The sequence below is a fragment of the Anopheles coluzzii genome, chromosome 2, assembly GCF_943734685.1.
Source record: "Anopheles coluzzii chromosome 2, AcolN3, whole genome shotgun sequence".
NCBI classification, from domain to species: Eukaryota; Metazoa; Arthropoda; class Insecta; order Diptera; family Culicidae; genus Anopheles; species Anopheles coluzzii.
The window spans coordinates 32,803,637-32,824,696 of record NC_064670.1 but is presented as its reverse complement, the minus strand read 5'-3'; the positions used below and the strand labels follow the sequence as shown (position 1 = coordinate 32,824,696).

Sequence of the window (21,060 nt, the reverse complement as noted above, 5' to 3'; positions counted from 1 at the left end):
TAATTGCGGCTTGCGCCGCTTAACTTTCGTTTGTTTAGATTTGCATTGTAAAATTAACTTGTCCGGAGTCGTCCGGACTCGACCGGAATCACCCGAAGTCAGCCGAAATCGTATCAATTCGATTCCGGAAACAAATCAATTTGCCCCCTTCACTAGTTGACCTCCCTCTGCATTCACTCTGCAACACACAAATGGGTACACACAAACACAGATACACACTCAGGCACGCGCGCACACTGATGTAAAATCTTTGCACAGCGTAGTTAGTTTCTCTGTTGTCATGATAACCTTTCCAATCAATTGTCAATTGTGTCGTCTTTTCTCGCGGCCAAACACCGCGGTATCGGTTTGGTGGAGTTAGGGCCGCTGTTCGTTCGTGATCATGGGTCGCTGAGTCGTAGTAGGCGATCGCCGGGGATCAGCAGTATCATCGGTGGTGTTCTTGGTGGTGGTGGTGGTGGTGGTGGTGATGGTGGAAGCTCCAGCACGGCTCACTGCTGCGGCCACAATCGAGGGCAGTATCCGGCCGGCGCTCCACCAGATCTCTGACTAGATATTGTGCGTCGGACTGTCGATGAAGCGGTGCTTCGAGCCGGTCCGCGCCTTGCTGCAGGAGGCACGCCGCAACGAGCTAACGCTGCCACTGAACCCATCGTGATCTAGAGATTCTGATGAGAACGCTACGAATTAAAACAGGAACGCGCGTGCGCCGGAGGGAACAAGATCGGTTTATTCCAAGTATGTCCCAAAAGAAAACACACACACACACATACAACCAAATACACCGAGAAAGATGTAAAAAAACGTGAACGGAAACGTAAAAGTGGAACAGCGAAAGACGAACCTCCGCATGTTCGAACAAGAAAGTAAAAATGTTGCAATTATCGATGGAAAGGAACGGTAGAACACAGTCATCATAACACATTGAGCAAAAAGGTGGTTTAAAGTTGGGATGTCCGTATGCATAATTTGTAAAATGACAAAACATTTAAAGAAGAAGGAATAAGAGGGAAGAAAAAGAGACACATCGGAAAAGCACATAGAAAAGGGAAGAGAAGAAAATCAAAAAGATTTGGAAAATAGAAGCGGAAAGCCAATAATTAGGAGATAGCAATATTCCGTCAATGGTACCGATAGCAAATATGCAGCAGCCAATAAATAGGATGAAAATTATGTCAAACATCAGATTATTGATCAACAATTTTGCATCATGCTTCAAATATACTGGATGTTGAACAAGTTTTAAATGCGTAAAACTTGCAGGGGTTTTCAGGCATTCTGATACTTTTGGCACACTTTCTGGACTCTTTCGCATGTGAAGTGGTACGCTTTGGCGCGCAGGTGATAAAGCTACGTCAACACATACAGGGTTTTTTCCCACGATTTGTTGGTCGGTTCCCATAATTTATTGGTATCGTCCGATTGGATATCAATACAATTGAACCAACAAATTCATGCCCAAAAATTCGTGGGAACACACCAACAAAATATGGGAAGCAACCAATAAATCGTGGGAAACCCTGTAAACTTCATTAAAATGACTTATCATTTCAGCTTATCATTTCCCGTCGCAGTATCACTTTCCGTGCGAAAGCATTCAGACAGTGTGCCTAAAGTATCAGAACCCTTGAAAATCCCTGTAGATTTTGAATCTGAAACAAGATTTTTTTTTTCTGAAACACATACACACATACAATAATTCGATAGCCAGCGGTCTACTATCGTTAGAATGGTTCCATAATGAAAATATAATGTAAAATGTAATACAATAGAACGTATACACCAAAGCGAGTGGCAAACCCTGTCGCGTGACTAAGGATTTCTTCTGCTACCAACAGAGCACAGGCGACGAACCCGAAGATGGCGCAAAAGCGCGAACCCATCGCGAAACAGTCACTGAGATCACACGCGGATGATGATAACAATAAATAAATGTATTGCTAGGATATAGTGGATACATACAGGATGGTGTAATGGTCACTTGGGTCATATGGCGATAGGCGCCCTTGCGCCACGCTTTTGTACAACAACATTCCCTACTCTAGCACTAACAGTTCTCTCATCGAACAAGATATCTTAACAAGCAAATAACCTAAGCAAAGAGCTTTGCTCTCACTCGCTCGCCTTCTCTCTATAATTAGTGATTGCTTTCTCCTGCTTCTCTAAACTCGACAGATAATCGTATCGTTCCGAACATTTCATCGTTCCGGTGGACACGGTATTATGTACTGTGAGACTCTTACAGCCTAAACATTGGTACCTTTGTTTTGTGTTCATTTGGTTGGCTTGGTTAGCAAGCCGCAGTAATTTACAGCTAATGTGACTAACAACAGCTACATAATCTAACTAACAGATCTAGTATTGAGCAGTCCGTCTGCTACAGAGTATAGCGTATAGCTGCCACATAGCTCGTCTCGTTGCTTACGTTGTTATGGCTTTTCTTTCACTACTTAAGACGTAACAAAAATGGGGACATATAAAGGGTAAGACACACGTGTTATGGGAGGGTCTCTCTCTCTAGCCAGCTCTCAAACATTCTAAGCATCGTTTCCGGCCAGTAGCATTCCATTTCAATATTGCACAAATTGTTTGCCGAATGTCGGCCCAAGCAACCGATGATTTGAAACGTAATAGACAAGTTTGAAACATCTGCTTGCAGTGTTGCGCAGACTGGTGAGAGAAACCCTGTAAGCTTTGCTCTGGTCAGCTGCTTGGGGAAGATGGGTGTAAGATCAATGCATGGACAATGTTCTTTTCCGACATTTCTATTATAAGGTGTGCTTTTGCACTGATTCGCGGCAGGTACAATCGGGACAAGAAGGTGTAAGAGATGTCAGGTGTTGCTTTTCTGTCGAGAGATCCAATTCCTCTGTGTAATACGCACACAACAATACCACCAAAACAAAAGGGGAGGAAGCGCTGGCAATCACGCGCAAAGATATACCGAAAACACATACACATATACAGAGAAGGAGAGAAATACACACGCATATATATACACATACAGAGCGTAGAAAACTACTGCAGCAATGCAATAATGAAGATTAAGAGATCAAAAAAACATATAATAAAACAGGGATCGTAAAGTAAAAATAAACTACTTAATTGAACCATCTCACACACACATTCACAAACACTCACTTTGTAATGTTAAGTAATAGTGAAACATATGTGAGATGGTGGTGCCTGCCAGGACGATCGTCATCCAGTACACGCGTGTACGATGACATGAAAAAAAAATATAAAAAAAACCACACGGAAACGTCCAAAAGAAGTAGCAACACAGCAATAAGAGACACACGTGTGTCTGGCTCTACAGAAAATGATCGACACAGCGCGTAAAGAGGGACCGCAGCCGCCGGTAGAAACTGTCCGACCACGGCCGTGGACGGTGCTCGTGATCGTCACGATCGTCGGCCTGTTCGCCGTTGCTACTGCGGCGCGCGGCAGCATCGGTAACAACACATCGAGAAAACAGCGAAACGGAACCAAAACAGAGGAACATCTCGGTCTAGTATTAGTTAGAGGAGGAACCTTTATCCGTCGGCGAGCCGAGCGTGAGGCTGCTCAGGCTGGAGCTGAGATTGTACGGCCGGGGGGACGGTGGCATCGGGGTGCTTTCCTCCACCGGCAGACACGTTTCCACCATCGCCTCCAGGAAGTTGACGAACAGCTCGGACGACTCCACCATCATGTTGTACTGTGGGGAGTGGGGGAGAATAGAAAATAAACAACGCAGCATTACGGGCGATGGCGTCGTTGTCGTTTTTTTTTTTTTGAAGTTTAAAAAATGATCCTACCTTGGTAAATGGTCCGGCAAAGCGCCACAGCCCTCCGAAACCGCAGCTCTGCAGGAAGTGAAGGGGCTGCTGGCTAGCGTCTTCGCTCGCCAGCATGTTCTGTATGATGCTCTGCACCGATGCCAGCACGATCTGATCGTTCGACACCGACAGGACATTGTTGACCTTCTGATCTAGCAGTGAGTGACTGTGTGCAGGGGGGAGGGAGAGAAGAAAAAAAAACAGAGAAAAACATCACAAACACACTCCTTCGTAATTCCTCCCATAGCATCACTTCCATCACTCACATCACCGGGAAAACCTTCGGAAATACGATCGATCCTTCCGCCAGGTATTGGTAGAGGACGCGCGTCTCTGCCTCGTCCGTCGTGTACTTGACGAGCGTTGCCAGCACGGTCAGCACCAGCGCCTGGGTCGAGGAGTCGGGCAGCACTTCCGGATCGAGCAGCACGTTCGACTCGTTCGACACCGACGACCGTGAGCCACGTTCCTGGTACGGTGTTACGGCGTGCGGAGGATAAAGTAAGCGCAAAAGAAATCATTGATTAGAGCACAAGGGTTCGGTTCGTCTCGGTACGGAGAGCGAAGAGCACTGAAGGAAAAGAGAGAGCCGACCGGCAGAAGTGGGTCGCAGAATAGTGAGCAAAACTATCGGTGTGTATGGTGTGGTGAGGGTGGTGTTTGCAAGAAAGATATGCCTAAATGGTGCACAATTCCCGAGCGGTGGGTTTTATTATCGGTAAACATACTTCATTGTTTTGCCTAATGCTTTCTTTACAATTTGGGTTTAAAAGCACGCGTAATGTATAAGAGAGCATAGAAAAGAATAGGTAGAAAGGTGGACAGACAGACACAGACAGACAGACAGACAGACAGACAGATAGACAGGGCAGACTAGGTGAGTCTGCAGTGTTTTTAATGCAAGTTTCGCTACCTGCGCCTCGATCGCTACCGATCGAGGTACCACTAGACGGAATAAGAGTTCACTAAAGGCATACATCGACACTGACAGAAGAAATATACAGTAAGAAGAGTGTGACAGAGTAACAGAGAGAATAAAAGATAAAGGGAGCACAGAAAACTCCGGTGAGATAAGGTCAGAAACTAACAGAAAAATATCATACATACACTTATATAGACATACACAACACAAATATACACAGTACATAATTTGTAAAACAAAACGTTCTGAAACAATCCCACCACCGAGCATTGTAAGTTATTGACAAATGATAAAAACAAAATAGATAATTTACTTAAGTACACCTGTTAGTGGCAAACAACGAAAAAGATAGTAAATAAACAAAAGAAAACTTAATAAGACAACCTAAAACATAACAAAAGAAACCCAAAAAGCAGTGAAAGCACACAGTGTACTAACATAAAACAATAATCAAAGTGCACGGAGATAAATATTCATTAACACAAAAACACGCGAGTAAAACACAATTATATAAACAGCAAAACAGTGACAGAAAGAAACATATCTGAAAAGTGAAGAAGTGAACATCAAATCTAATCAGAAAGGTGTGAGAAGGAGATGCAGCAGGACGATTTTTTACATTCTCTACATGTTTTTTTTTTGTTTTGATTTTTTAATTAGCTTTTCTGTTTATTTTCTGTTTTCTAGCTTCCGGTACCTTCTGACGATTGTCAATCCGCGTTGATTTACCCAGGCGTTCTTTGGTCGTTGGAACGGAGAAGGATCGGTGGGTTTTGAACAGCATACGTGCAATCTTTTTTTTTTTTTAATGGGAAGTGTGGGAAATTTTTCCATTTGTTTTTTGTAGGTATATTATGTTGAACGGGGAAATGATAGGAAAACACATACAACACATATATCATATAAAACCAAAAACAGAATTTGTGTTCATAATGAAAAAAAAAATGAAAAAAGGGAAATAAATGTAAAAAGAAGGCAATAACAGTGAAAGAAAACAGTAGATTATAGAAACATTTAGAAAGAGGAAAATAAAAACATCAGTGCAAAAATACAAACAGACAGACAGATATGGTTTGAATTAACGCAATTATTTGCGAACATTGCCGGAACATTGATAATTGTCGTATATTGTCCATGCAAAGAGAAAGAAGAGGCGTATTAACGGAGAAAAATAGAAAGAGATAGAAGGATATAAGAACAATCAGATGATAGTATAGACAAGACATGGTAATATGTATATATATATATAGACACAATAAGAAGTAATTTAAACAAATTCCCAAAAGCAAAAAAGAAGAACACAGGTTAAACAAAAACAATTGAAATGAAAACATAACCCAAATAAGGTAAATAGTGACATGAAATATGTGGCACATTGGAACGTGTTACAAAAATTATAATTTTTAAGTTTTGCATGTTTGTATATACGAAAACAAGTCCGTGCATGTGAGTGTGGTTATGTATTTAGAGTAATTATTATGAGCATTGCAACAGTCTCATCGTTGAGTTCCGATGAGCGGTGAGGTGGCGGAGCAAAGTAGAATTGGGATAAGAAGAAAAGAGAAAAAGAATATCAAAGTAATACCACGTATACACAAGCTTAGAATATTGAATAATGGGTTCAATATGAGGCAAGATTTACCTCTCGCTTTTGCAATATTTTCGAGTTCTTAGAGGGATGACTAAGTTTTCAGATATTTTTTTAATGGAATTTGACATTTGGTTCCTCAAATTACCTCAACACTCCAGACATACACATTTGCCAAGCTTAACATTATATTTTCTATTTCTTATTCGTTTTGTGGCCGATACCGTCAGCTAATGCATGTTTGTTTTTTTAGTAAAGTTGAAATATACCCTCAAAAAGGTAAGATACAGTTTGAAGCGATGCTTTAATGTTTGAACTTAAACATATTATAGCACGTAAATAAACAAATACACACATTTGTCAATCGATAACAGGTAATACACAACCCAGACACGAAAGACACGAAAGGCTGACCCGATTCATGCTGCAATTGTAGATTTTCTACAACATAAACAACATTCTCTTAGGGAACTCTTCTTTTGAAAGAAACTGTAGACGAAGAGTTCAATGTATAAAGTAAATAATTTATAAATCAGCCAATTTTCTTCATCTTCAGATCTGTGTCACATATACACAAAGAAGGTTTATCATATCATTAGGCTTAATTTTACTATAAGGTCATATATTTTGAAGTATTTTATTGATTGTTGAACGCGCTCGGAATGGGAATCGATACATCATCCAGTCATGCAAGATCCTGCGTGGTTATCCTTTACACCACAGCAACCGTTCACAATACCGCGTGCAAACTGCCAATATAAGCTTACAACACATCGAGCCCAGATAATTTGGAAAGATTTGCAGAAAATACCATACACAGCACACGATCGCCCTTAGAACAATAGTAATCATTTACAACAACCGTACCCCCTTGAAATACAACACTGAACAGTAGATAAACTGATACACAGGAGAGAAGAAAAAAAACATCAACATAATCCGGGTATACATACATTTATAAACACATTCGCACAAGATGATCACACACGCAATGTATGAATATGGTACAGGTACAACAATACATCAATAAGAAATCAAATTTAACGAGGTAGAGAAGCAACAGAGAAGTACGTAGGAGTTTAATCATCAGCACTAGTACAACAACCGATTGAACGTTTGAGCGTTTGAGTTTTTTTGTTGTTGCATACATAGCACGAATTGGAATAGTTGTTAATTGGTTTGTTATAGTAGTGGTAGTGGATAGTGGCCAGGTGTAAATGGTAGCGGGTGGTGAACTGTATTCAAATTTTGAGGTATAGAATAGTAATAGTAGAGCCAGCAGTAGTTAGTAGTAATTAGTAGTAATTAGTAGTAGTAGTAGTACTAGCAAAGTATCTCGAAGGAGAGAGAGAAAGAGAGAAAGAAAAAACATAGACAGACGGACGGAAGATATGGTGGGATGCGTAACAGAAACGGTTTTTGCGGGCGCTCTTACTTTGATCGATGATATGTCTTGCAAGCAGTCGACGATAAAGTTTTCGCTTTCGTCCTTGTTTGTCCCTTGCTTTGTCGCGTCCCGCGCCTGCTCGGAGCCTTCTTCGTCCGTGGTCACCGGTACGGTCGGAACCGCCGGCGGCAGTGGAGATGTTGGCCGTGGTAACTGTGTGCCAGTAGCGGCGGCCGCACCCGCCGTCGCTGCGGCTGCCGCGGCAGCCGTTACTGCAGCAGCGATGGCGACCTGGCTCGGCTGCTGGTGGGTACCAACACCTCCACCACCTCCATGGCCGTAGGTGGGCGTGTGGCCCTGATTGAGCGCGATCAGTTTGGCAATGTTCGGGTTCATCAGTACCATCTGCCCATGGTTGACCGGTTCGGACGAGGAGCGGCGGTTCCGAAAATCGTTCCGCTGGCTTTGGTACGCACCGACGCCTAGCGGGCCAGCGACGGTGGTAGCGTTAGTGGCGACAGCACTAGCGAAACTACCGGCCGTGGAAGTGGTGTTAGTAGTGTTGTTGTTGTTGTTGCTGCTGATGATGTTAGTAAGGATGGAGCTGTTGTTGTTGTTGTTGTTGAGGTTAGGCATGCCTGGAGTGATGGAGTTTGAAGTGTTGCTGTTCATGTTGATCATGGTGATCATGTTGTTGATGTTGTTGGTAGTAGTGTTGATACCGTGAGTAACGAAAGAGGAATGACTGATCATTCCCAGGTGCGGATTGTGCGCCGAATCGAGACTTCTCCACGACTTTCCTCTGATAACGACCGGTTCCTATAAGATTGGGCAAAAGGGAGGAAGGCATTGTCTTTTGTTTCTTTGTGGGACTTTTCGATTGCCGCCCCGTGGGGTGCATTTCAGTAGAGTGTATCGTCTTGTGTAACATTATTGAATGAAGTCAATAGTCCTTCATCGTCTTGTGAAGCATTTCAAACATGCCAAAATAAGCAGATGTTCCCCCTTTCTTCCACTGCATCGAGTTGTTGAGTGTGTATCTTTTGTAGATGTTTGCGGGTGTGGTTGTGTGTCTCAAACGATTAGCCCAGACCAGAGCACGTTTACACAAGTTACACAAAGGGGCAGAAACAAAACAACTTCTACTTCTAGGCTAAAAGAAACGATCGAGATTTCGACAAACGACAAACGGTATGAACATGTTAACCCCATTCTCGTAACATTAAATACAAAAGTAACTACAAACCCCACTCACTCATCCAACGCCTATATACATATATATGTACAAGGGTGAACAAATACACACAGAATTATTATGTAGTGCATGATGATGATAATGATTACGATACACTGGATTGATGGGCAAGAAAGAAAGAGTAGATGGTATGACAACATGGTTCTAACGTATGTACAATTAATGAATCACGTATGTACAATAGCTACCGGTGAAATGCAACGATTATATTTTATTGAGCACTTAACAGCAACAATCCTTTTCAAACGTGTATTAAACAAACAAAAAAACATGGGAATCCATCAAATCATAACTGTCAAATGAAACTATTGAAGAACACACGATCTTTACCAGACCCGAAATCTAGCAACCAAACGGGGAAGAGAAAGAAGGAGTTTACACCATCAATGCTACCTTACACTCAGATTGCTTGGAGGAGTCAAATAGTGTGGTAAGGGGCCCGTGGTACAATCTATATGAGCTGAAATGAGCCGAGTTGTAGTAGGTGGAAGTGTGGACAGATCGATAGAGAATAAGCGCCAATAAAACAGACGATTGTGCGACGCTCTGTGGCAATTTGACCGTTTTCCAGTAGAAAAGACTCTAATAGAGTCATTTTTAGTTGCTAGGATATGACTTTAAATTAGAGAAACGAATAATCTTTTGAAACTGGTCAAAATACCTGATAACTGGTAAAATACTTTTTTAGAAATCAGTTACTAGTAAAGAATCGCTCCGATTACCAGGTTATTTTTCACTAATTACGTTCATCCTTGTAATTTAATTAATGCCAAATAGCTGTTTGTAACTAGTTACTGTTAAAAAGTTAATTTATAATAGATAATTTTACCCTTTCAATGTATTCGACTACGATGACCAGCGCTGCAAAATGTCACTGTCAATGTCATAAAACATTCTCAAGGAAACAATATCCAAGTCAGCGTCATGTACTCAATTGTGATAATCAGAGGTGATGCTCAAACAGTTGGTGTGCCCAATACATGCCTCTTGGCATTTTATTAACCAACGCTTGGACAGTCACTATGTCATGACCTTTTTTTAGTGTGAACAGTTCTGCAAAATGTCACTGACATAGTCATGACAAATTCTGAAGGAAACAAAATAATGTCAGCGTCACGAGCTCTACTGTGATGATCAGAGGTGAGACTCAAATAGTTGTTGCGGTCATCACATGCTTGGTGATATTTTGTGCAACCAACTCTTGGTCAGTCACTTGGTCGCGACATTTTCTGTCGGTGATCATCATGATAGTCATGGGAGATATGCGATGCGTGCGAGTGGTTACAAGCAACAAAATGACCATGTTTTCTCGCTCTGGTTGACCCGACAGACCATCAAACCAGACAGAACGAGAAAGTATGCTCATTTTGTTGATTGGGACCATGCGCCGAGTCCGATGAATGTTGGAATTATCGACGCCAGAAAATGAGTGACCAAAAAATGAAATGAGTGATCAAAGGTTTAGTGCTAAACAAAATGTCACGAAGCATGTGATTGATTCACCAACTGTTTAAATCTCACCTCTGATCACCTCAATTGTATACGGTAGCTGATTTGAGCTTCGTTACAGTCATGAGTGTTGGTGACTGAAACAGTGTCATTTGACAGCACTGTTCACAGTAAGAAAAAAAAACATGATTATGCTGTCGCCGGCATTAAGCTCAGCATGTCAATCAGAGTATCGGATTTGACTCAAGTACTCGCCCGTTGCGTTGGACATGTCATGGCGCACTTTCATTGAGTATCAGCACTAAACATCAAGCTACCACGGATAGGTTCATTGTATTCGGTGGTGATTGTCACGTGATTCTCATTACATTTTGCAGCTGATAACCTGTTGCTTTCAACCAGTTAGAGCGCGTTCTGTTATCTATCGCACAAGACATCAGACTCGAGAAAACGCATATAATTTGACAGGTTTGTCTTGTTTATTCGAAACTGTCCTACGGTGCTCCTCCAAATAGCTCTATACGTTTCTTCGAGTCTGATGTCTTGTTAGAAGGGTGACAGAGCGCGGCCTTACTTTAAGTAGTTACTCTTACCAGTTATTGGTGACTATTGGTGACTAGTTATTCGAGCTGATTACTTTCAATGAATCGTTCTATTGCAATCCGACAACTAGTATCTGTTACTAGTTACTTAAGAATAAGTAACCAGACACCTTACGTCATTGTTTTATCATTACGTTGTATAAGCTATTACACAAACAGAGACACAATGTGAACTATGGATTCAGCTTTAGATACATCGTAAAACAAACTTTAAAGTGATTATGAACGAGAGTGCGTTCTTATTCCACATGGGTATTATCCATCTTCCTTATGTATAAAATAAGGCTCTGGTAACTCTCTGTAAGACTGGAACAACGCGGTTCTAGCTTACTATGTCTTTCACAGTCTTAATCGGAAGTTCGGGCTTGATAGGTACTGGTACGACCACCATGACCACGGAGACTCTCTAAATCTGAGTGTGTCTTTAAAATCGCGAAACGATAACTCCACGGTTAGTGCAAGCTGGGGCCGAAATAGTATGCGAAATGCGCAGTACAATAGATTATGCGAGTCACTCACATTTAGTTTAGATAGCAGAGGTAACACCAATACGAAAAACAAACCCAAGCTTCCGTCCGAACCTACCTGGTGCTGCTGTACTTTGTGCGACTGGCGTGCGTACTGGATAGCGGACTGGTCCAACATATCCCAGGACTTTTGACGGCGCACACTATGGCCACCGGAGCCGCTGGAGCCGCCCGGGCCCGATCCACCCGTTAGTGGGCCACCGCCGGCCGAGTTTGGTGCCGACGGATCACTACTGCTACCACTGGCCGAATCACCCGAACCGCCCGACTCTACGGGCCATCGCGGTACGGTGTGTTTGACGTGGCAGCGTGAGCGTACCTCCTCCGAGAAGCAAACGAGCGCTACAAAAAAGGCCAAATAAAAAGTGAGTGTGTGAAAGTGGTGCGACATAGCGAAAGAGGGGGGGGGGGACAAATACACTTACCAGTCAGATAGGCGACACTGTCCGGCGTTACCTCGAACTTGTCCCGCCGGTGCGGTTTCGCAACGATCCCGAGCAGCATCGTCAGTACGCGGGACGTGCGCGACACGGTGGTTGGCGTCGGGTGCCGAAAGCCCTTCAGCAAATGCCCTACCAGCGCGAAGTGAAAGTTCGACTTGAACGACAGGCCGACGGCATGGTCGAGCTGCTTGAAGTGCCACTCGAGCGGTTCCCGCGTCGCCATCATCACGTCGGCAATGTTCTGGTTGTCGAACAGCTGTTGCGAGTTGAGCGTGTGCAGGTTCTGCTCGAGCAGTGCCAAACCGGCCGCGTACAGGGTCGATTCGTCCAGCTGCAGGACGCTTACCGCCACCCAAAACAGTGCCCGATGGATGGGCGATTCCGGCCGGAGCAGCGGCTGCAGCCGGGTCAGACACATTACCAGCGCCTCGAGCAGTATGATATCGTTGAACGATTCCAGCGCTTTCACCAGGATGCGCAGCAGCTGCTTCACGTCCTGATCGGTGACGCTTTTCGAGATGCAGCCGAACACGATCAGTGCCCGGGGCTGCAGGGCGGGATTGAAGCAGAAGGCGAAGCTTTTCGCTAGCGACGTCCACGTCTGCAGCCAGTCGCAGTCGGGAATGTCGCGCATGCAGGCTTCCATGATTTCCAGCAGCGCCTCGGTGATCACCTCGAGCGAGGGCAGCGCCAGACGCTCGCGATCAGCCGGCGGTGCCTGCGACACACGCTCGTTGCCCAACCAGCGGTCGTTCGGATGGCGACAGGAGGAACGGAACGCCGTGACGGCGGCCGACTTCACCTTGCTGATGCCGAACAGCAGATAGAACTTGGGCAGGGAGAACTCGTCCAGCGACAGGCGCAGCATGCGCTGGGTTTCCTCCGAGAAGGACGGCTTGGTGCAGGTACACAGCGAGTGGATGATGTTGATCACGAGCCCGTGGGTCGAGGCGCGCATCGACAGCGAGCCAGTGCACACGAGAAACGTCACCGTGTGGAAGAGGTACGGCAGATGGCGGGCCACGTCGAGACAGTTGTTGAACGACAGCATCAGCAGGTAGCGCGCGAGTATCGCAATGTCGTCCCACATCATGTGCTGCTCGAGGTACTGCGTCGGCGAGTGGCAGGTTTTGTCCATCACGCGGCACAGCCGCCCGATCACCTTCTTCGCCACGAGCTGCACGTTGGCGGAGGCGAGCGCGACCGCCGTGTCGGCCATTATCTCGACCTGCGGCGAACCGAGCCCGGAGCTGACCGACTTGTGGATGAAGTTGTCCAGCACCATATCGATCAGCTCCGGTATCTGGCCGATCGAGCCCCAGATTTTGGCCTGTATCGAGGGATACATCTCCTTCTGCTCGATCGTGAGATTGATCAGCTTCTCGAGGATCTGCGCTACCTGCTTTTGCCGCTTGCCCTCGTCGGACGGTTTGCAGAACCGTACCAGATTCGCCAGCCAGGGCGTCATGTACTCGAGACACAGATGCTTCAGCTCGATCGTGCTGCGCTGAAAGCCCTGGATGCACTCCTCGAGAAACTCCAGCGTCAGGTGCGGCTCGTTCGTGGCCAACGTTTCGCTCACCGACTTGATGAAGATCGTGTTGTTCGACGGGATGCAGAGGCCCTGCGTTTCGAGCAGCTGGCCCTCGATCTTCAGATCGAAGGTGGCGGTCAGGGCGCACAGCTGGTTGTACGCGGCCGTGCGCAGGTTCGGATCGGACGAGCCCAGGTTCAGCAGGGCCATGTTGAGCAGCGTGCCCGGCACATCCTTCGGCCGGATCTTCTGATGCACGGTGACCGAGTCGGGCTGGCTCAGCTCCCACCGGTTGCGGATGTGTATGATCGCCTGCACGATGTTGTCGCAGTCGTTGTGGATGAAGCTGAGCTGCGAGCTTTCGTTGGCGATCGACAGCGTGAACTGGTTGTCGTCCACCAGGCACACCTCCTCGATTTCCGACGCGTAATACACGTCGTTCAGCAGCACCGAGTGGGCCAGCACCTTCGTCTTCTCGGCAGACGTAATCTGGAGCGCGGTCGGCCCGACCTTGATCGCCACCTTCGTGTCCTTGTGGCTCAGCTTGAGCGCGTTGTTGAACACCTTCAGATCTTCGTCGAGCGAGAGGGTCGCGCCGGGCAGCTTCTGCTGCTCCGGGTCGATCACGTCGTTCAGCTTGGCTGGCGAGTCGAGAAAGATCAGCTTCCGGCAGCCCTTGAGCGGGGCCAGTATGCGATCGTGAAACTTGGTGTACTCGCGCACCCACGAGTTGCAGTTGTAGATGTACGCGGCGTAAAGATTCTCGTACGCGACCTCCGGCAACACGTAGAACCACTTCTGCAGAAACTCCGTCCGGAAGCGGTTGTCCGAGCAGGTGTGCGTGAAGTCGATCACCACCTCGAACGGCGAGTGGCAGAACGGTTTGAGCGTCAGGATCACGTGGTAGATCAGCAGGTCGCCGTTCGTTTCGCCGATCTTGTAGCGGCGCGCGATGTAGTAGAACACCGGATTGCCCGCCTTGCTCGTGCCGGCCTGGTAGAAGATGTTCATCGATTTCAGCGTCTTGAACTCCTCCTTCTCGTGCATCTGGTGCTTCACCATGATCTCCTCGAAGTTGGTCGACGACATGTCGATCGAGCTCCAGCGGGCGTAGGACGAGAAGAGCAGGTGCGAGTCGACCGGCTTGTGCTCGGGCGGCCCGAGGTACGCGAGCAGCGTGGCCATCTTGTCGAACGGGCGCCGCCCGACCGCCTTGTGGTCCCGGCTGCTGGACAGGTAGTCGCCGATGCGCTCCTGGTGCGACCACAGCAACCGGTGCAGCGCCAGCACGTTCGCGTCCGAGATGAAGCTCATGCTGTGCGACGTCTGGTCGACCGTCTCGCAGTCGGAGGCGATCTGTATGAAGAAGCGCCGGCCCGCCTCGAAGTGGGCGCGCAGAAAATCGTTAAAGCACAGCATGTGCTGCTCCTTCGAGAACTCCACGTGGTTGGCGATGTTTTGCAGTATTTTCGACATCAGCATCAGGCCGCGCTTGATCTGCGTCGGCACCTGCTTGCCGACGATGCCCAGCTCCTGGGGCGACACGATCGCCGGGTTGATAAAGCGCAGAAAGATCACCGTACCGACCGCGCCGATGTTGTTCTGCAGCAGGTTCGGGAACCGCTTGCTCAGCACCTGGTACAGACAGTGGCACATCGAGCGGAGCTGGGGCGGGAACCGGTCCGCCGAGTTGACGATCGCGTCGAACACCTTCTGCGTGAGGGCGATCAGGTTTTTCCGGTTCACCTCAATGTCCTCGGTCGGTTCGAGCCGGGCCGGGTCCACCTCGAAGCTGCTGGTCGGTTCGTCGCCCAGCAGTGGGCGTATCAGCGGCTCGAGCAGCCCCTGCAGATAGCTCGCCCCGTAAATCTTGAAGCAGAACGCCATTATCTTGCTGCCGAGCGAGTTCCCCCGGAACAGCGTCTGCATGCAGTCGGACACTTCCACCTCGCGGTAGAACATGTTCCACAGCAGCGGAGAGAGCAGATGCTTCGCGTCGAACAGTGTCACCAGCACGCGGGCCAGCTCGTCCATCTGGGAGGTGGTCACCACGGAGGCAAGGGCCATCGCGATCGGCAGCTCGCCCTTGTCGCTGATCATTGTCACGAGCTGCACCAGCTGCTCGAAACGGTCGGCCATCACGGACTCGGCGAGCGTATCGAACTCGGTGCCCTGCTGCAGGATCTGCGTCAGCACCTCCATGAACGCTGCCCGGGTCTGCAGGTCGGGGTTGTAGCTCAGATCGATCGAATGCATCAGGCCCGAGTCGATGTTCGCGCTCAGCAGGTTGGACATCGCCTGGATGGTGGCGTTGCGCAGGGCGGTCAGCTTCCCGGCCGCTACCCTCGGCCGGGGCGGCAACAGCGGCGGATTGTTCGTGTCTTTGTCCGCTTCCGAACCGTCCACGCAATCGTTCAGCAGGTTCATGAACAGCGTGAAGTACTTCAGGAACAGTGCGCTCTTCGCGTCCATTAGATCGCCGCGGTCCGATTCCTCCGGCTGGAGGGGCAAACCGCGCAACAGGGCCGCCACCGCCTCCATGCACGCCTGGTCGAGATCGCGCGTAATTATCGTCACGTCACCCGAGCCCGGCGGCGCGATCTGGTGCGACGTGCCCATCACCCAGTCCGTCAGATACTCCACCAGCTTGTTGCGGAACTTCATCTCCTGCCGGAAGGCGAGATCGTCCCGCCGCTTCATCATCACCTCCACCAGCTGGCAGAGCTTGGTCTTGATGTGGATCGCGTGCACGGTCATGTCCAGGTGGCGCACGTACCGCACGATCGCTAGCATGAGATTCTCGATGCTCGTCACGCCGAGATGCTCCGCGTTCGCCGGCTGGTCGTTCTGGTCCTTGCTTTGCCGCCCGTCCAGTACCGACTTCATGATGTAGATCGTGTGCTCGATGAACTGCGTGTTGATGTCCGTGACGACCACCTGGCCCTGCTGGTCGAAGAACTTTTCCACGATCGAGCGTATCTGGTCGAACAGGATGGGATACAGCTGGGCCGACATTTCCTGCCCGACCAGCTCCTTCACGTGCTTCTGTATCTGCGGGCCGAACTTTTCGTTGTTGCACACGAGCAGTCGCAACAGCTGGCCAATGAACTGGGTCACCGGGCAGTACTGCACCTCCTGGCTGCTGCCCGGCCCGATCGACGATACCAGCGATCCCATGATCGGATGCATCGAGCCGCGCCCCGAGCTCGAGCTGGACAGCGAGGTGGTGGATTGCATCAGGGACGGTCCGGCCGTTCCGATCGGCAGATTGTAGCCTTGCGTCGCCTGTCGCTGATTGCGAGGCTTCTGCAGGCAGACACCGCCGAGCGCCAGCAGGAACCAGGTCATGTTGGCCCACTCGGTGATTTGCTCCTCGAGATCGTGCTCGGAGCTCTGGTGGCTCGCGCGCCGTTTGCCCATGCTCCGGTGAAACACCTCCGCCTGCCCTTCCTCCGGCTTTCCTTTCGGGTAGCTCTGGAGCAGCTTGCTCGTTACCTCCCAGTTGCGGAACGTTTCCTCCCACGCCGGCTGCACGCCGTTCACGCAGTGTTCGATCTTGCGCAGCAGCGACATGATGTTGCGTTGCAGCGTCACACGCCCGTGCAGATGCTCGAAGAAGCTGTACCGCGATTCCGCATTCTGGGGCGACGTTAGCGTGGCCGAGGTGTGCGACAGCTCCTGGTAGAGGTGATAGTTCGGCAGAATGAAGCCCACCGTAAGCTCGTCCGAACCGGACCGTATTTCCGCCTCCTCGCACAACAGCCCGAAGCACGACAGCGACACCATGACCGCGTCCAGATCGACCGACCACAGGTACATGAAAAACACCACCTCGAGCTTGATGTGCGCCTGGCGACAGATCGCGATCTGGCTGCCAACGTTCGCGTAATCCTTGTGCCGCTGCAGGAACGTGTTGCGGCAGATCAGTATCTCGCGCAGCCACTTGAGCACGTCCGTGTAGTTGGCGATCTGGTGCTGGATCAGCTTTTGCGAGATCGAAAACAGCACCTGCGAGCTCACGTCCCAGAACGTGTTGATCGGCGCCTCGGGATTCCACACCTCGATCTTGTCGGGCGAGTGCAGGGCGAGCAGCGCTTCCATCGCTTCCTGCGCCACGTCCGGCATCGTGGGCTGGTGCACGAGCGAGACGAGCCCGTTGATCAGCTCGAGCGTCGAGCTTTGCACCTCGTGCCCCGCCTTGCCGAGGCTGTTCAGCAGCAGCATCGGATCGGCATGGATCAGCCGCACCATCAGCAGCAGCAGCGCCTTGTGCGCTGGCCCCTCGTCCGGGCGGGTCAGCCGGCTCTGGGCGTCCTTCGATTTGAGCGTCAGCGAGGTGATCATGCGCAGCGGCGTGTGGGCGATGTAGCCCTGGGTCGCTTTGTTCAGCGTGTCTGTGAAGAGGCCTCGCAGCTCGCCGGACCGTGCGTACACCAGGTCGATCTGGGGCCACCAGGGTAGCCGCGCCTGGGTGACGATCTTCAGCAGCGAGCTGACGATGACAAAATGATAGGCCGGCGGCGAGTTGAGACTCAGGCACACCTTCAACGCCTCGTTGTTGTGCGGCTTGATGCGAAAGCAGGACACCCAGCAGTCGATCATCAGATCGATGTCCTGAAAGTTGAAGCCCTGGCCGCGCGAGAACGGTTTCGCCGGGTTGAACAGCAGCGCCTTCAGATCGTTTATCACGCTCTGCACCAGCTGGAACGTCACGTTGTTCGAGTCGTTGATGTTGATGTACGTGGACGCTTTGCACAGCTTCACACACGCGATGGCAGCCGATTCGGTCGACTGCTTAGAGGACGCGTGCGCCCCCAGCCCCTTCTTGATGCCCTCCATGAAGTGTTTCTTCTTCAGGTGGCGCGGCGAGCACGGCGCACCCGAGTCGGCGTTCACAATCTCCTCCAGCACCTTCGGGCTCAGTATCAGCAGCATGATCTGCAGCGGCCACACGGCGGCCCGGGCCTTCTTGTTCTCCGAGTACGAGTCCAGTATGTCGAAGAACGTTTCGCAGCATTTGCTCAGCTCGTCGTTCGGGTTGCGCTGCAGGTCCTCGAACTCCTTCGGGTGAAACTCGATCCAGTTCCAGAGCGCGCGCTCCAGCGAGCTGAGCAGGATCATGTGGGCGGACTTTTTCAGCGACTTAAACTTCTGTATCGTCTCCGTCAGCAGCTTCGTCAGCCGGTGCACGTCCAGATCGATGTGCTGGATCAGCTCGATGTCGCTGTAGTCGGGATTCTCCTCCGCGCACGTGCTCAGCTCCTGCAGGCGGGCCGAGATGCGGTTAAACACGGCCCCGAAGTGGTTCTGGGACAGTGCGAACAGCACCTTCGAGGCGAGCGCCTTCAGCGAGGTGGCATTTTGATTGTTTTCATTCTGTATATCTGAAAGAGGAACGGAACAGAACAGTAAGGACACATGCTGACACGGCGATGCAAAGAGTAAAGCCTTTTTCCCTGTACAATACGCACCAATAAATTGGCAAATTTCCCGGAGGAGCAGTTTCACATTCATCGCTTCCTCGAAACGTGCCGTATCTTTCGACTGCCCGGACAGGCACCGTTCGAGCGTCTCTAGGATGATGATCAACGAATCATAGCAGCACCGTTCCGGCTCGTGACCCCGGCAGGCAGGCGGTTGAAACTGTAAGATAATAAACTAGGCTCAGGTTCCAAGCAGCACTACCGGACGGCCCGAACGGGGGAGGTAGGCCCGATACTCACAATCTCGTTCACACGCTGCAACATTTTCGTCAGGCCGGAAATGACGAGCGAAAAGCGGTAGCGCGATATCTGTATCAAGCAGTTCATCGTTTCGTCAATGCTGAGCCGCGCCTGTGTGCCATGGGGACCGGTGCGGTAAGGGAGCTGTGGTGGGGATTGGATGAAAAGAAAGAAAATAATTCAAAATATATACAAAAAAAGCATTTATTCTATAAATTTTGTAACTCTATAAAGTAGAAATTTTTCGTTACATTTCCCAATGCATCCGTTCATTCATGCCATTTCTCTAAGATCTAGGATAGCTTCAAGTGTGCGCGAACTCCGATCGATTCCCATTCATGAGAATGTCACAGACAAATAACATTTCGATGAACGAACTCGTTTTCTTTTTCTATTCGCAACTGTTGCTTGGCCCTCCCCACACCGAACAGGGGCATCGCAGGCAAATGTAAATATAAACAAACCCCTACCTTTGCAGCACACACACACCTTCCCCATTTGAACATTGTTTACAGCCGGCTAACTTCCCCTCCCGGTGCCGATCGGAGGGGAAACTCGCAATCGGCCACGTGAAACTCTACAACAGTCCCACCCCCAGAAGCATCGTGCACAAAAACAATAACAAACCGCCGGCCTGCCTGCCTGCCCCTTGCCCGCACGCCTACGCCGGCTCACGTACCCACCACGGCCTCCGCCTGGCCGTCGGCCAAAGACGAATTCATTCACAAAAATGGTGCTACGCGCCTGCCCCGGACCGAGCATGCCATATCCCACACACAAACGCCAACCAAACCCCGCACGCGCATGCCAGATGATGATGGGACAGGTTTTATCGATTTTTCTGCATCTTCTCCTCGCGCTGCTGACAGCTTCCCTCGCGACCCCCACTCCTCCCGCACACGTCCTGCGCAGGTGTCCCACCAGGGCAGGCCAGCTCCAGCAGTAGCCCCCCGAATGGGGCGCTGCCCGTGTGCCAACTTTGCTCGACGATGTGGTAACGGGCGGTTTTTTTCCAACGTACCTGCTCCTCGAACCGGGCCAACAGTGAGTTGGCCCACTCGCCCGGTTTCTGTGTAGCCATTTCGTTGCGGTTTCCGTGCTGGGCGGTGTCACTTTTCACAGCATTTTCACTTTTTGCACGGAGCGTACGCAGTTCTGGTGCTGTAGCACTTGGGGCAAGGCAAAGTTCTGTGCAGGTCCCATCGTGCACTCCTGCGCAGCCCGGATGGGCGCAACGGCACGAACTATCCGAACGACACGGCTGACGGCTCGCACCCCCGCCAAACAATGCCAGGGTTGTTTGTGGCATTTCTCGCTCTAATTCTCTAGTCGTCTCGTTCTCACCTAGTTGTTCGGTCTAGCCAGGTTTTAGGCCGCCTCGCACTTCTTCCTACCCATTGGCTTTGCTCGTATGACGTCATGCATTACACCATTCGTTCTGTTGGTGCTCACAGCTGGCATCAGTCAGTCTGTCTCTTTCTCGCCTGGGGCGCTGTTAAACGTACACCAATTTGGACGCAGATACAGTGCAATTTTTGCTTTAAATTTTGATGAAAATATGATGGAGTGAAGTGAAAATAAAATTAAAGAGGTGGTAGAAAGCTTTAGGCGTGCTGCACAATGCGTTCTTCCTCAAATCGAAGCGGGTCCCAAGTGCCACAAATCCATCAAACGACCACTAAACGACTCAAGCTCTCTACCTAAATGGAATATAGAAAGACTTCGTTTAGCACACGGTGAACGACTCATGCATTCTAAAAATAGCAAAAAGCTAGTGACGCCATCTGTTGGTGGGATACCCAGCCAGTG

The 21,060-nt window shown here is 49.4% G+C and overlaps 1 protein-coding gene across 5 annotated transcripts; it reads right to left on the bottom strand.

The window, feature by feature from the left end:
• Positions 1–72: 72 nt before the first annotated feature.
• Positions 73–20,450, bottom strand: LOC120952790 (neurofibromin). Of its 5 annotated transcripts, none has more exons than XM_040372299.2 (10): positions 20,273–20,450; positions 19,252–19,395; positions 19,000–19,186; positions 11,977–18,912; positions 11,610–11,893; positions 7,767–8,537; positions 4,088–4,290; positions 3,801–3,987; positions 3,535–3,700; positions 73–680 (listed from the first exon to the last, which is right to left on the bottom strand). In XM_040372299.2, exons 1-10 carry the CDS (start codon positions 20,330–20,332, stop codon positions 550–552), a joined length of 9,069 nt encoding a protein of 3,022 aa, XP_040228233.2. In that variant the 5' UTR covers positions 20,333–20,450; the 3' UTR covers positions 73–549. The 5 variants fall into 5 exon arrangements, with proteins under 5 accessions (XP_040228233.2, XP_040228234.2, XP_040228235.2 ...); XM_040372300.2 differs by having other exon boundaries at positions 73–668; XM_040372301.2 differs by having other exon boundaries at positions 19,000–19,171.
• Between the last annotated feature and the right edge of the window lie 610 nt (positions 20,451–21,060).